Source organism: Barbus barbus (genome assembly GCF_936440315.1).
Source record: "Barbus barbus genome assembly, chromosome: 16".
Taxonomy (NCBI): Eukaryota; Metazoa; Chordata; class Actinopteri; order Cypriniformes; family Cyprinidae; genus Barbus; species Barbus barbus.
In genome coordinates this window covers 26849650-26864915 of record NC_136744.1, presented here as the reverse complement: position 1 = coordinate 26864915, position 15266 = coordinate 26849650, and the positions used below count along the sequence as shown (strand labels likewise).

At 36.0% G+C, this 15266-nt stretch overlaps 1 protein-coding gene across 1 annotated transcript in view; it reads left to right on the top strand.

Annotated features, from left to right (window-relative positions):
- The window catches only part of LOC306882662 (MAM domain-containing glycosylphosphatidylinositol anchor protein 1-like), a 207716-nt gene that overhangs the window by 149927 nt on the left and 42523 nt on the right, over nt 1–15266 (top strand). Inside the window, exons 10-11 of the mRNA XM_079437469.1 lie at nt 2824–3090; nt 5752–5897. Of these exons, the coding sequence (XP_079293595.1) occupies nt 2824–3090; nt 5752–5897 (413 nt within the window). The remainder of the gene's footprint in view (nt 1–2823; nt 3091–5751; nt 5898–15266) is intronic.

Below are 15266 nucleotides of genomic sequence, written 5' to 3'. Positions count from 1 at the left end.
GATGTAAATCAGTTTGTTTCTTAATCAGAACAGATTTGGAGAAATTTACCATTCATTACCATCACTTGCTCACCAGTGGATCCTCTGAATGGGTGCCGTCAGAATGAGAGTCCAAACAGCTGATAAAAATATCACAATATTACACAAGTAATGTAAGTCATCCATAAACTGTGTTTGTAAACAATTGCGCCATTAAACCATGTTTTTAACTTCAAATTGTTATTTCCTGCTAAAATACAACTCATCTCGTCTGAATCAGGAGAGAAGAACACGGATCAAGAACAGTTTACTAGCGAAAACAGTCCAAAATATTTCTAAACAAACATGTTGGTGGATTTTGATATGAGAGGACAAAAGAGGATGGACTGTTCACTGGAGAAAGCATTAATATGGATTATAGAAGCACTCAGTATTAATGATGGGTTTGTTTCTTACAATTTCACAGTTTTTCACAAGATGTTATCTGATGGACTGGAGTGGAGATTATTGTGATGTTTTTATCAACGGTTTGGACTCTAATGGCACTCGTTCGCTGCAGAGAATCTATTGATGAGCAAGTGATGTAAATTTTTCAAATCTGTTCCGAAGAAACAAACGCATATCCATCTTGGATGGAGTACATTTTTAGCAAATTGCCATTTTTGGGTGGACTATTGTTTGACTGAATAATTGTGTTCACAAAAGATCAGTTGCATTAACTGAATACTCAGTTATCTTTTACTTTTAAAGGCCCATGACAGAACGTTTTAATACTTTAATATGTATGTATACAGTATATGTTTTCTCTTGTGTCTTTATTTTCAGTTTGTTTTATCTTCACGCTCATTTATCAGTGTTGTTGGGTGGCTGAAGCCCATGATGTTTTGGATACAGATACGTGTCCTCTCACACGAGACGGATGATTATAGTTCGAACTGTTGTTTTGAAATTAAAATAGTTTGGTGTAAACTTCATTATGGGAATAGATGAGAGAAAATCACCTCTTCCTGTTGAGCATAGAAAAATGTTTGTCACAAACTGAGTTAAAATGCAAGACTGATGATTGCCCCGTCACATCAAGGGAATTTATAATGCTCTACTGTACAGTATCATTCACGGCACCTTTTGTTATGCATTTCCTAACTGACTTTTTTTGTCCTGTCTGGGTCTGTTTTTCTTGCTTTCTTTACTCACTGTGTTTATGTTTTAAATTCATTCAGCATGTTTTCTTTGTCAACAAATATTCAGTAAAAGGAGATACATTTTGGAAAAGTCCAACAAATGTCAAATGAGCTGTTTCATACATTTCAACATGCATAATGAATATGCATAATTTATAAGTTCATACATTCCATGGGATTTGAACCCATGACCCTGCCGTTGCTAGCACTGTTGCGTTTCTGTTCATTTTCTTTTAAGTTTCTCTAACCTCTTAGCAACATTTGGGACATGTCTAAATGCATTTCATTTCTGGAAATAAATTCAAAATAAATATACAATATATCAAATTAGTTTTAAAATATAAAATGATGAAAATGTGGGATACATCCAAATACTCTTTTTGTTGTTGACAAAGAAAATTATTTAATAATTAAAAACATTTTTTTTTTTTTACTACAGAGAATTGTGCCACTTATGGAGTGGTTTGGCTGGAGAACTAGTTCTCTCCCACGCTGTTTGTTTTCTTTGTCTCAATTCCAAAGCACAAACCAGAGAACCTTGTGGGAATTTTAAATGGGTTTCATTGTGATCATTTTGGCAGTGTTGAATTAGTGTGAACACAAGTCAGAGAAATCAAATTTGACCCTGTGTGCTTCTTTAATGCACAGACCTGGTCTTGTTTTACCATATTTGTTGCAGATGAACAATTGAACATGTTTGTCTTTGTTTAATCTGGTTTATTGTTTAATTTTTCATCACTATGTGATAACTTGGTGAACCTGACATGACTTTCCTTTTTCAATGTGAGATGCCATTCACAAGCCAAATGACTTCTTTAATCTGACATATGTTTTCAAGTGAAAAAGGAAAGAAAAATGTATTTTATCCACCACGAATTGGTTTGATCTTGGAAAATGGGGATGAAAATCGTTCTGAATGTTATGTTGGATGTCTATTTCAAAGGATTGTCTATTAAAGTTAACATTCTGTACATCCAAAGAGTTTGTAAATCAGTCTAATATGTTTTATTTTTATTATATTGTCATTGAAAGCATTGAATTCAAGTTCATAGTTAATTACACCCTGATGCTTTGTCACAGTTTCTGCACATTATTAGTTACAGTAATGTACTGTTGATGTATGCCTGAGGTGCTGTGATGCTAATTTGCAGTCACATCACTTCATACATGCGGAGTGTCTAACCAGACCCTGGTAGACTGTAATTAGTCACTAGCTCTAGCACACTATATAAATTGATTCTGTGCAATTAGCTGAGACAATGTGGACCCCATCTTATTGATTCAGATAGTAGCTTGCAATCTGTCATCTGAACGTCGTCGCCGTGCGATGGGTTCAAACGTTGTGTCCTAAGTGCTTTGGTGTGGTTTATTTGGGGCTTTGTTTCCAGTAAAAATCTCAGTTCAATTACTGTTCTTTTCCTTAAATTGATTTTCATCCTGTTAGTGAAGAAAAAAAACGCTGTTTGAGAACCTTCCTCTGAAGAGCATTTTACCAAAGCGAATTGTGATAGAAGTAAAAATGTCCGCACAGAAGACCAAAGCAGATGCAACTGATGAAAAATGACTGTAAAATTATAATTGTACCTAAAATATTCACAGAGAAATGTCAAAGAAACAAGCAGATGAATATCAGTGTAATATTCGTTCTTTCTTTCTCCACCAGATCCTCCTGTTGTGGATCCAGTCCTGCTGGATGTCCGTTCTCAAACGTTTTCGACAGTCAATCTCCGATGCCTGGTTCTCAAGTCCAATCCAAACCGAATAGCCAGCGCCCGCTGGTATCGCAATGGGCTACCCATCCGAACCCCAACAGTGGACCCTCAAAGTGTCCCTCAGCTCCGGTTCAAACTAGACACCACTAATAACGGCACTTATGAGTGCAGAGTGAGCAATGGAGTCGGGACCTCAACCTGCACCTTCATTGTGTCTGGTGAGTTGTACAAAATGTATGTACTGTATGTTGGGTGCTGTACCTTACAGAAAAACTTTAACCCAAAAAATAGATGGGTATTATGTGGGAGATCTTTATGCTTTCCTGCAGCCTTGGGTCTACTAGTCTTGATATTGGAGGTTTATCAAACTTTGTCAAGAGTCAGAAGTATTTTTGTTTGTCTTGTTATTCCTGTCATGTCAGCACAAGCAGTCTGGCTAATTCAGTTTTATCTGTGCTGTAGAAATCCAGGTCATACAAGTAAAGGTGGCTAGTTGCATAAACTGCTTAGAGTAGTCTTACAAGTTAGTCATCTAAATTTTGTCTTTAACAAGTCAGTTACATAAAAAAGTAGAATGATCTCATTTGAATCTGAAAAGTTAGACTGATTACCCCTGCTCATTGGTCAGACAAGTTCTTGATAGTCAACTAGTTTAACCCCACCAGTTTGGCCAAGCTGGTCTACTAACCCTAACCGTTATAACCAAGATGGTTTACTAGGTCAGCCTGGAACCAAAAGCAGCTAGCATACTGTAGATGATCAACTATTTGAAAATTTGGCGTATGATTCATTTCACCGAATCGGATCTTTAAAATTATTTCAGGGAACCCTCACAAAAATACTATTTATGACTTCCTGTACATCATAATATGGCTTTTGAAGATTTGTTAATAAGGGACTTTATTTAATATAAACCCTTATGAAATGTTGTTCTCAGTTTAGTCTAGTTCAGTTGCCGATTCATAAATGATTTATTCAGACAGGTTTTGTGAACTGGTTCAACTGATTCATTGGCCCGACTCAGAAGAACTGTGATTCTTTCAGACATCACTACAACTACTTCAACCAGCTTGGACAAACTAAAGACCACCAATGACCAGCTTGGACCAACTAAACCAGGGTTCCTCAAATCTTGCCCTGGAGGGCCAATGCACTGCAGAGTTTAGCTCCAACTCTGATCAAACTGAACTACCTGTGATTTTCTAACGACCCTGAAGACATTGATTAGCATGCTCAGGTGTGTTTGAGAAGGGTTAGAGCTAAACTCTGCAGGAAAGTGGATCTCGTAGCCCAGATTCGAGGATCCCTGAACTAAACCATATAACACCAAGCTGGTTTAAACTGGATCTTGCATCTGGGATTGCATAATCAGTTCTGCTTTCTTTCCTGGAAAATGAGTAGCATTAAAATGAAAATTAGCATATTTTATGTGAAAAGCATCTGTCACTCACTGCTTACAGTTGCGTTGCCAGCTTTGTTAGCTACTACGCTGATTGACGATGTGCTGTAGAAATCTGCAAAGAAAGGCTAGACGGTGATGTGGCACCATACAGTACACTTCCAAAAGGCCCAGGTGTTTCTGTTCTCTCTGTGGAGGAAAAAAATTGGCTGCCGTCTTGCAGACTTGTAAGGTTTTTCCTTCTCAGTAGGGTCTTATCTTTAGCTTTGCCAACACATCATGACAGCTGAGGGGTGCTAATGCTATCAGCTAGTTCTATCGACACACTCTAATATGACTGCTGTTATACTGTAGGCCTAGTTGCTATGCAACATAAAGATTTGGTAATATGGTAAAATGAATTGTCACAACATTTAGCATTATGTTGTCCATACTATTATTACTATGAAAATAAATTCTGATTTAATGTACCCCAGCTAGCAAAATTATGTTTTCAGAAAGTTTGCTAACGTTCCCATTAAGTTATGAAAATGTTATTTCTGAAAGTTCCCTTAATATTCTCTGAATATTCAAAATGTCCAGGTTTTTTTTTGTGTTTTTGTGCATGTTATATTACTACTGTATTTTGGTTTGAAAAAATGATGCTTACCATAAGTTCCTGTAAGGGACATAGTAACACCCAAAAACATCAAAACTGACTTCAACATAGCATAACTGCTTACAAGTGCATTATTTTCTCACAAAAATTACTTCAAATATATAATTTATCCAACATCTGTGGCACAAGACACAATTTGAAAAATATGTATTATTGCAATTCCGTTTGGTGAAACTAAATTAAACAGTTCTCATTTAATGAAATGCTCATCTTTCATTGATGCTCTAGATAATTGGTTGTCACCCGGTGGGTCGTGACCCAATAATGGCTTTTTTCTGCAATAATAAAATGCAATTAACTATGCATACCAAGAATGGCAAACAAATTAACCACATTATCTTCAATGTAACAGCTATGTCTAGAAGCAGAACTACTGTTATTTCAGTTGAATATCCACCTTATTTTTCACATTTTATACAGTCCGTTATGCTGCTTGATTTAGCAAACTGATTTTTCTTATGATAATATTTTCATAGGCTTTCCTGTAGCTCAAATAGTAGAGCATGGTGCTAGCAACGCCAAGGTCATGGGTTCGATTCCCAGGGAAAGCAAGAGCTGATAAAATGTAAAAAACTGTAACTTGAATGTAATGTAAGTCGCTTTGGATAAAAGCGTCTGCTAAATGCATAAATGTAAATGTTAATATTTTAATGCATTGACATAATTTTAAACACACCGGTTTGTAGTGCAAAGCATTGCACATTCACAGGAAATAACTTACTTCCGCATTGCAAAATAAGGTGGCTAAGATGGTAGTAGTTTATCTTTTTAAAATATTTGATTAATTAGTCATGCACTGTTTTGGTTTGTTTGTTCATTTAGCTCAACCGTATAATGCAGAGTTTTACTACGACACTCCAAACCCCATTCGCACCTTGAAGAACAATTATTCCTACATCTTACAGTGGACACAGAAAGAGCCTGGCGCCGTGGACAAAATCATCGGCTACTGGATCAATGTCCAACAGGTAAAGCTAACACCCACAGACACTGGATGCTTCATATGTACTGCTTCATTCTTTCTTTCTTTCCTTCTCTGCTCGGTGGGAGGTGGATGAGTAGAATAAGTGTGTTTGTAATAGGAGTCATGGGAATTGTGTGCTCTATGCAGGGAGCAGACAGCGGATCGATCACTGCTTGTACTGCATTAAAGAGACTTTCAGAACCCCACTGGTCCAACACAAGAACACACAAGCAGCCTGATTGGGTCTGTATTTCATCCCTGCTGGAAAACCAAAAAAAACGTCATACACCTTAAGTGGTCAAGCAGGTCCCCACCACCTTATAGTCTGTGATAAATGAAGAGCTTGGATTAAAATACTGTGTCGCTAGAAGCCATTCTTAGGTCATGTTTCTGTGTCATTGATGAAGTAAATGGGCCTTTAGGGTCGACCTCATGGGACGAAAATATTGGTGTTAACACAAATAAATCGAAGGTGCATATTTATAGCATGCACAAACCTATTGTGTTTAGTAGCTTGAGTTCTCGTCCACAGAGATGAATATGTCCTCATTGTGTCCATCAGACTCGACTTTGCCAGATGGGATTGGATGCTCATGTATAGCTAACTTTATCTCACAAGCAAGCCGCTGTAATTCACACAGTTCCTGCCTTTTGACTTTTGTCCCTGAGTCAGCAGTGTTGAGGCCACATGAATATCTGCTTTGAATTTCTGTACATGGTTTAGTGGAGCATTGTCCAAAGTACAATGTCTGGATGGTTTGCTAAAAAATGTAGATATGTCCCAGTTTCCACTGTGAGTCTCACCGACTGAATAGGTTTTATCTTCAGAGCAGGTCCATAACCACCATTGATGTTGAGGAGGACAACCCCCCCTCCCATTTTATATTTAACAGTTACAAAAGTTATATATTTAGGCTTATAAGCGGTCTAACAGTACTCGTCAATGTTAGCTGTTCCCAACCGAACTAGAATTAAAGTGTAATGCTTCAGTTTTTAACTGCGAAAGAGTGCGTGGCAAGATGTAAACTAAACATTTAATATTTGCCAACTGTTTCACAATCAAAATGTAACGATAGTAATAACCAGTGATACAAACTACTAAATTTATTTGTCAAATTTAGCTGGTTTGAATCGAAAATACAGGCTGTAATTTACTTGATTCATATACTTTATAGTTGAATGTGATGAGACAAGAAGCATTTTCAACATAAGACAGAATAGATGCATATTTAAAAAAAATATACATATATTATTGTGTTATTTATCTGTAGTTTTATTTTTTTCATTTTGTTTTAGAAATGAGATTGCAGCATACAATCAGCTAGCTTACCTTGAAAAATGCACAAATACATTTTTAGCATCTGTTTTTTTTGTTTTTTTTGTTAATGAAACATACAAGTAACTGTCATTGTTTTTGTCTCTCACAAAAGTATATCAGACATTACAGAATGTATCAAGCCAAGCGTACGAAGATATAACACTGTTATGATATGCACTTACTATTCTGCAAAACATGAACTTTGTTCAGAAACTTATTGAGCTGTTTACACTGTAAAAACTCCTATCCCAATGAGTATTTTTGTGTAATTATGTAGTTAAAATATCTAAAATGCTCCTTTAACAAGATACAAATTTTTGGAGAAGCATAACTTAACTTGATTTCTGAGACTATATCTTGAATATAAGGTTATTTTGTTTTACTGCACTGGCAGATTTTGTGACTTGTTTTTAATTTCTTAACACAAGAGAAAATATCTGCGAGTGGAGTAAAACAAAATACACCCATATTAAAGATGCATTCTCTGAAAACAAGCCTTTATATGTTATGCAGTGTTATTTCTCAGGTAAACCGGTCTTGTTTTAAGCATATTTTAACTGGAAAACAAGTCAAAACAGTTACTTTAATATAAAGTCATTTCTTTTGGTCAAAAAGCATCTCAAGTATCCTTCATGAGGAAGGCAATCCCATAATGCATTGCACAAGCTAAATGAAGAAATCTATGTTTTAGAACTGAAATTAAATGAAAAAATAAATAGTTTAAATTTAAATACATAATTTGTGTGTTTTTATGTATTTTTGTGCTTTTTAGAACATTGCGTTATGCTCTTAACCAAATTCTATTGAAATCAATCACATCAAGCCAGCTCAGAGCCAGTGTTTAATCATTTACAGGCAACGTTTCAATTAAACTACATCTTTGAAGCATTCACCGGGATTCCCTCCACCTCCCATGTGTCCCTGTGGAAATCTGACCACCCTACACAACAAACAAAGACCCTCTAAACATCTCGGGACGACCCGGCAGCGATGGCGATAGGACGGGGGTGTGTCATCGGCACGTCGACGCTCCTTTGCCACAGAAACCGTGTGCGCTTTGTGACTCTTCATCAGATTTTTTTGATTCCGACGTCCTAATCATCTATTCATAGAAACCTGGCCCAGAGGGGGGCGGCAGGAACGGAAGAGCGCTGTTGAATTATGGAAGGAGGCAGGAATCAAAGTGAACAGGGAGGGGGAGATTAGCCACTTGTCTTTGTGTGCATGAATAGCTAATCTTCCCCTCTTTAAAACCTTACCTTAAGTAAGAGTCTACAGGGACCAATGAATTAACATCCTGACTGCAGCAAGCGTGCATTAACTTTTATGAGCGCGAGCGAGCGTGTGTGTGTGTATGTGTGGTGGAGACGGAGACAAATTATAGATGAGCTTCTCCGTAGACTCAGTTGAGTATATGTGCATATTTGATCATAGTAGAATAACAATGAATGTCTGTGTGTGAATAGTGAAATATAGTTAATTCCGTTTGTGTGTGTGTGCATCTATACGGTCAGGACCGTGCGTTGGCGTGTTCGTCTGAGTATGAATTTGTCCAAGGTGTGAATGCGCTGTGCTGCTTTGCAGTAGTAATGCTGATAAATGTTTTATAGATGTTGCTCTGAGAAATGTAGACAAGAAAGGGAAAAGAGAGAGGGGTAATGAGCTGAAGAAAGCAGTGCCATTGTTTCTCACAGAGACGAGAGCGTTCAATACAAAGAGTTTCAGTCTCTAACTTTAGAAACATCTCGTTATTCATCTAGTATTGGGACAATCACAAGATATATGCGCGAGAATAGAAAGTAAATGAACAGCGTATATATGATATGATAGATTATCAAGTAGTTTTTTGACATAGATGGGAGAGTCGTAGTCAGAAAAAATAATATACTGTAAATGAACTGTCAAAAATTAGTAACTTTTTATTGTACTTTACATGCTATGTAACATATCTCACAACTTTACTTGCCTTTTTTATTAGTTGTTTTTAAAGGATTTTATTTTTGCCTTTTTACTATTTGTCATATAAAATAATTTGTAAAAAAAAAAACACATTTTAATTGTTTTATCTAATTATTATAATTAAACTATAATAATAATAATAATTATTATAATTATTTCCACTTTGAAATCAATCAGAGATGCATAAGAAATTTCATAACAGAGTACAGTTTTATTTAATTTTTTAAATAACTGTATTTCTGCTTTTGCTTTCAATCATAAAAACAGAATTAATAATAATAACAATAATAATAATTATTATTATTATTGGAATTATTGTTGTTACTAATACAATACAATTTTTTATATTAATTTATTTATTAGAAATAAATTGTTTAATTTTGTTTTGTAATTTATTATTATTTTTTTTGTCAGATTTATTTTCTTTTTTGCCTCTTTTGCCTCCTTGGAGAAAATGCCGCTACATTTGTGCACTTTTTCTTTCTTTACTTCAACATTTTCTTTACCTCTGTCACACTTTCATATAACAGGTGCACAGAGTGCTTTCATTTCCTCAGAACTTTTCAAAAGGAGAGCAAGAACGTTCTCTCGTTTCTGAAATGAGTGCTGTGTTTTCAGAGACCGCAAGAAACACCAAGCCTCATTTGTAAAGCTGCGCCGCTTGTTTACCGGTGCGGAAAACTGAGTCCCTTCAGAATAAACGTACGCTGAGTAAGATGAGAAACTTTCATTACCGATTATTATTTTGGGCTCATTTTTCGCATTTCGCTTTTTTCCATCGAACTGATGCTAACAAGCTAAACTCCATATTCAGACATTGTTGTAAATTTGCTGAAAAACGACAAACCCAGTTTAATCCTTTAAACACGCTCTGTGCCATATGTTACTCAACCACCGGAGACTCAAACAGCTGTCCGCATCCGAACGCAAGCACCGATGACAGACCTCCGATCAGTGGGGTGAACCACCTCAGGAGAGAGAGAGAGAGCAAGCGAGCGAGTGTGCTTGAATACATTTACACGTCTTTATTGAGCTGTACCTGCAGGGGTAATGCTGCGGCAAGAGAAGCGTGGTTCACAGGCCTCTGCTCACACCTCGCACACCTGTGATATTACGAGAAGCTGAGATCTTACAGCTGTGTGTGTGTGAGTAGTATATAAAGCCCTTTTTGCTAGTTCTTCATGCTTTAATGATTCAGTCTGTACCATATTCCTAAAGACCAGCGATCAAGATCCAGACTTATAGACCCTTCAAACCCCAGCAGACTGAGACCTGTTGCTCCAACAACCATTTTAATGAACTGAGAACATGCTGAATATATAGCTGTTCAGATATAGTTTTGATATAATTTGCTGACTTGAGGTACTCTTACAACCTGACACAAATTTGTCAGTTCAGCTTTATGGCAGAAAGTATGTAGCAAGCAGTTGCAGCAAACCTTGAAAAGTTTATTGCAATATTATTATGTTTAAGTGTTTTGTTATTGCAGTTAAGGAATTGAGTGTATGTGATTTTGGTAACACTTTAGTGTAGGGATCAATTCTCACTATTAACTAATTGCTTATTAGAATGGCTGTTTAATAGCACGTATAAAGCACATATTCTACATTCTTAATCCTACTTAAACTTAACTACTATCTTAGTATTAATAAGCAGCAAATTAGGAGTTTACTGAGGCAAACGTCATAGTTAATGATTTATTAATTGCGAAAAATGGGCCTTAAAATGAAGCGTGACCATGATCTTTAACTAATTAACTAATTCAGTGAATTTATTTAAACAGCTATTCTGAGTAATTCTGAATTTACTGTATACTGTATATAATCTTGATCTGATTTTATAATTATAGCCAGAATATTTCATATCAAGACTTGATTTCTCTTACTTGATTCAGTTGATTTGTTTGACCAATGAATGTCATGCTGTGTTTTTATATGGTTAGATAACTAGTTCCTTTCATAGAGGTTAAAATATATTCAAATAATATAATTATTTATTTCTGACATTGCCTTCACCTCATACACATCTGTCTTTGTCCAGCTTTCAAATTCATTCCAAATATCAGTGTTTGCTCTTCAGACAGATTTATCTATCACCCACAGCATCTTTAGAGCTGATAGGAGAGAATGAGAGATGTGTTTATATTTACCCAGCATGCCCTGATGCAGGTCAACATGTGACAAATCAAATTATGTCTGAACTTTCACTCCTTGACATGCGGTGAAACTACAGCTTGTTGTGATCAGGTCTTTATCAATTCAATAATGCTGTTATTGTTGGCACATATAAGTGTTTCTTATATACCCCCAAAAAACAAACAAAAAGAACAGGTTGATTTGTAGTAGTCGGAAAGTTATGACAGAAAAATAAAAAAATCACAACAGCCCCTGGTCTCTTTGAATGGATGTGACTGATGAAGAGGACAGGAAGTAGTATATGTACCGATGACTGATACATTACCAGGTGTGTGGAAACAAGCAGAAAAGAACAAATGAAAAAAGACATTTGGAGGTGAAAGATTGTGGAGGTAGAAAGCACAGGTGCGTGAGTACAGGCTTTACATCTGAGGGCTAAATGTCCTCATTAATATAGTGAAATATCTTAATATTTTATTTGTCCACACTAAGTGAAATGCTCATTTTTACATGGCAAAAAATAAAATATTACAATAATTCAGTTACATGCATATTTTTTGTATTTTTATTTGTTTTTAGCTGTTGTTTAGCTTTTAATATTGTAATTTTTTAAAATATTTTATCCATTTAGTTGGTGATCGGGTGGGTAACCTTCCTCAAGTCATCTCGGTCATTGATAGCATTCTTTAGGGCTTGTGTTCGTATCATTCTTGACAACGTCCAATTAATTAGGGCCCATTTGCATCAAGGATGATAAAAATAATGATAAAAATACAGTTTTAAAAAATTGTTCTACATGTAAAACAGTAGCAAAATCCACACCACATTTACAAAAAAAACCCAAAAAACAAAACAAAGATAATGACACTGACAAACAATATTGTGGAAATCACTTTTTTTTTTGTTCCAGGTGATGAATGAACCAATCAGAATCCGAACTGCTTTAAAGAGCTTGAGCTTTTAAAGCAACTGGCAACAAAACTGCTGTGTGCTTATAATACACGAACATTACTGCGTTGAAGTGGATGGTAATATACTATAGTTATCATTACAGTTATCTTTACACTTGACCTTCTTGGTGTGAACGGACCTTTAAGATTGGTTTTCCTCTTATCTGATTTCCTTGTATATTTCATGCTTCTCATTATGTGGATGAAATATGTAAGCTTTAGTGTTTCATACAAACAAATCCTTGGTAAATATCACAGTCATTTCATTTAAAGAGAGCTGAAATTGAGTCATTTTTTTTCAATATTTATTTGGACAAAACTAGAAATGAAATGCTATCAGAGTAACTTTAGTTCTTTTGCAGATTAGTGGACCGATGTGAATATGATAGGAGGGTCTTGTTAATATTGACAGGATAATCAGCCAGTCACAGTGATGTGATATGACTTTTTGTCTGTTTTGCATAATACATTTAGGATTATATAAGATTTAATGTCATATTTCATAGTATTATGTTTGCTTAATTTCTGTAAAATCAATTATTCTCTCATCTTATCTTTTTTCTTCATTAAGCACTGCCACCCTTCCCTGGGAGAAAACACCCCTGGTCTTTGAGTGTGTGTAGGAAGTGTGTGGTGATTTAGATGAGGAGAGATACACAGACAATTCCTGTTAACAGAGAAGAGCAGCCAAGCAGAGACAATTTATCTGTGACTTTTACAAGGCGCACGTTTGCGAGCGTGTGTGTTGGATACGGCTGTTAAATCTTGGCGTGCATTGTGTGGGCTCAAGTGGGTTTAGTGTTGGAGACGTGGCGGCACACACTCCATGTTGCCGTGGTGAACGGCCCAGTAACAGGGGTTTACGGTGGCATTTAATTAGACAGATAACAAATGTGTTTGACCCTCATAGCCAGGTTAACATCACAGCTACGCTTCTACTTCCTGCCTGGAAAAGGGGGAACAACGGATGAATAGGAAGCTTCACACACACACTTATTCATGTGTGTAATGTTTGGAGGGAATGCCGGCGGGTTTACCTGCTGCCCGGGTCTCCATGTGGAGCTGAAGATAATTTCTCATTCCATTGTGCCATGTTTTCCATAATTCCACATGGAAAAGCCTAGACTGCCAGAGTGCCACTGGCCCTGTGATTTTTTTATATATATATATATATATATATATATATATATATATATATATATATATATATATATATATATATATATATATATATATATACTTTAAATACATTTTGGCCCGGATTTTTCTTTCCTCCCTGCCATATGGGTTGCAATATTGTGATGGAGTACTGTATGTAGAGTAGATAGAGATGCCTCTGCTGTTAAACTATGTGCAGTATTGTTCATTTAGCTATAAACATGTTAACGGTTCAACTACCTAATGTTTGCTATACCATTCCTTGAGTCAACAATGAGAATGCAATTCTTATATACAACAAAATCAAGCTTGCATTTATGTAAAAGTTTGCACTGCAGTGTTTGGACTTGTGTAGACTAGAGTGTTTTTATAAAACTGTATTATGCAGCAGTAAATGCTCTCTTTTACAAGTAAAGAGACAATATTTTCAAGGTAAAATCACAAAGCTCAAGCAAAAAAACAAACACACACAAAATGCTAACGTTTCGCTAAAGTATCTTCTCAAAGCCAGCAGCATTCAGAGGCGTTGTGAGATGGCCCATGGGAAAGCAAAGTACCTCAAAGTAGAGAATGACAAGTTGATGTGTTTCACCAAGTGTTCTTAGTCAGCACACTGCTGTTGTGCCTGAGGAAAGACTTCTGAACCTTCTTACAGCGGGCGGCTGGATAGCAGCTGACCTTGCACTCAGCAAATCACTGCACTGAGGGCTTTCTGTGGTTTTGTGCAGGTTAGAGATGTATAACTCTATGTGTGACGCAACCAGTTTTCAGTGTACATTTTCTGCACTCTCTGAAAGTGAAAATGCTTATGGTGAAAAGTCCTATGGTCAGAAGAGCGACTGATTGTGTCTTGCTCTTCTTCCTGTTCTTCCAGTTCTGCTTGTCTTCAGTAAATAGTTACCATCCAAAATGATGTCAGAACTAAGGCTAAACGATTTTGGAAAATAATCTAATTGCGATTTTTATTTTTTTTATTTTATACCAATATTGCGATTGCGATTTAATATGCGATTATTTTTTAAAGCTTTTTATATTCTGTATTATTCAACAAAGACAAGTAATAAATCATTGTATAGTATGCAGTGTTGGGCACGTTACTTTAAAAAAGTAATTAGTTATATTACTAGTTACTTCTCACAAACAGTAACTGAGTTACATCATTATAAAAGAAACTAATTACCAGGGAAAGTAACTATTGTTACTTTTTTTTTTTTTAATTGTTCAAATATGTCAAATAACTTTGATGACCCCAATTTTAAATAGGTTAAATGAATGAAATGGCCACTAAATAGAATAAATTATTATTATAAAACATTGTACATTAATCTACACTATTTTAATGTTTCTGTGGGACAATGTGAGGCACCTATCAAATTCAATTGATTATTGTAAATATTAGCAACCCTCTACTTGGCAATATAATCTCCATTGGCTTGTAATTTTTTTTTTTAGTTTACTCATATACGCCAGCCAATGAGATTGCCGTTTGCGCATTAGTCCCGCCCATTACCGGAAAACCCAGCAGTTCTTAAAAGCTGAAGAATTCCAAAGGAACTGTCATTATTTTGACAGGAAAATACAACAAAGGATATAATTTACATGTAGCGCGTCAATTCTGCATGATATGTAAGACTGCAAACTGCAGACTTGGCAACATAGCTTGCCAACTTGATGCTTCCTCTGAAGACTGCTTAGATGTGTTCGACTTGAAGCAGCGCAGCTAGACCGATCTCTGTGTGTCATCAAATACTGCGAGAGCTATAAGAGAGGGGACGTCTCCTTATGCTTTCTCTCACTGTACTTTGATGTCATACACCGATCGATCTTCAAGTCGAACACACCTCTTTACTCTC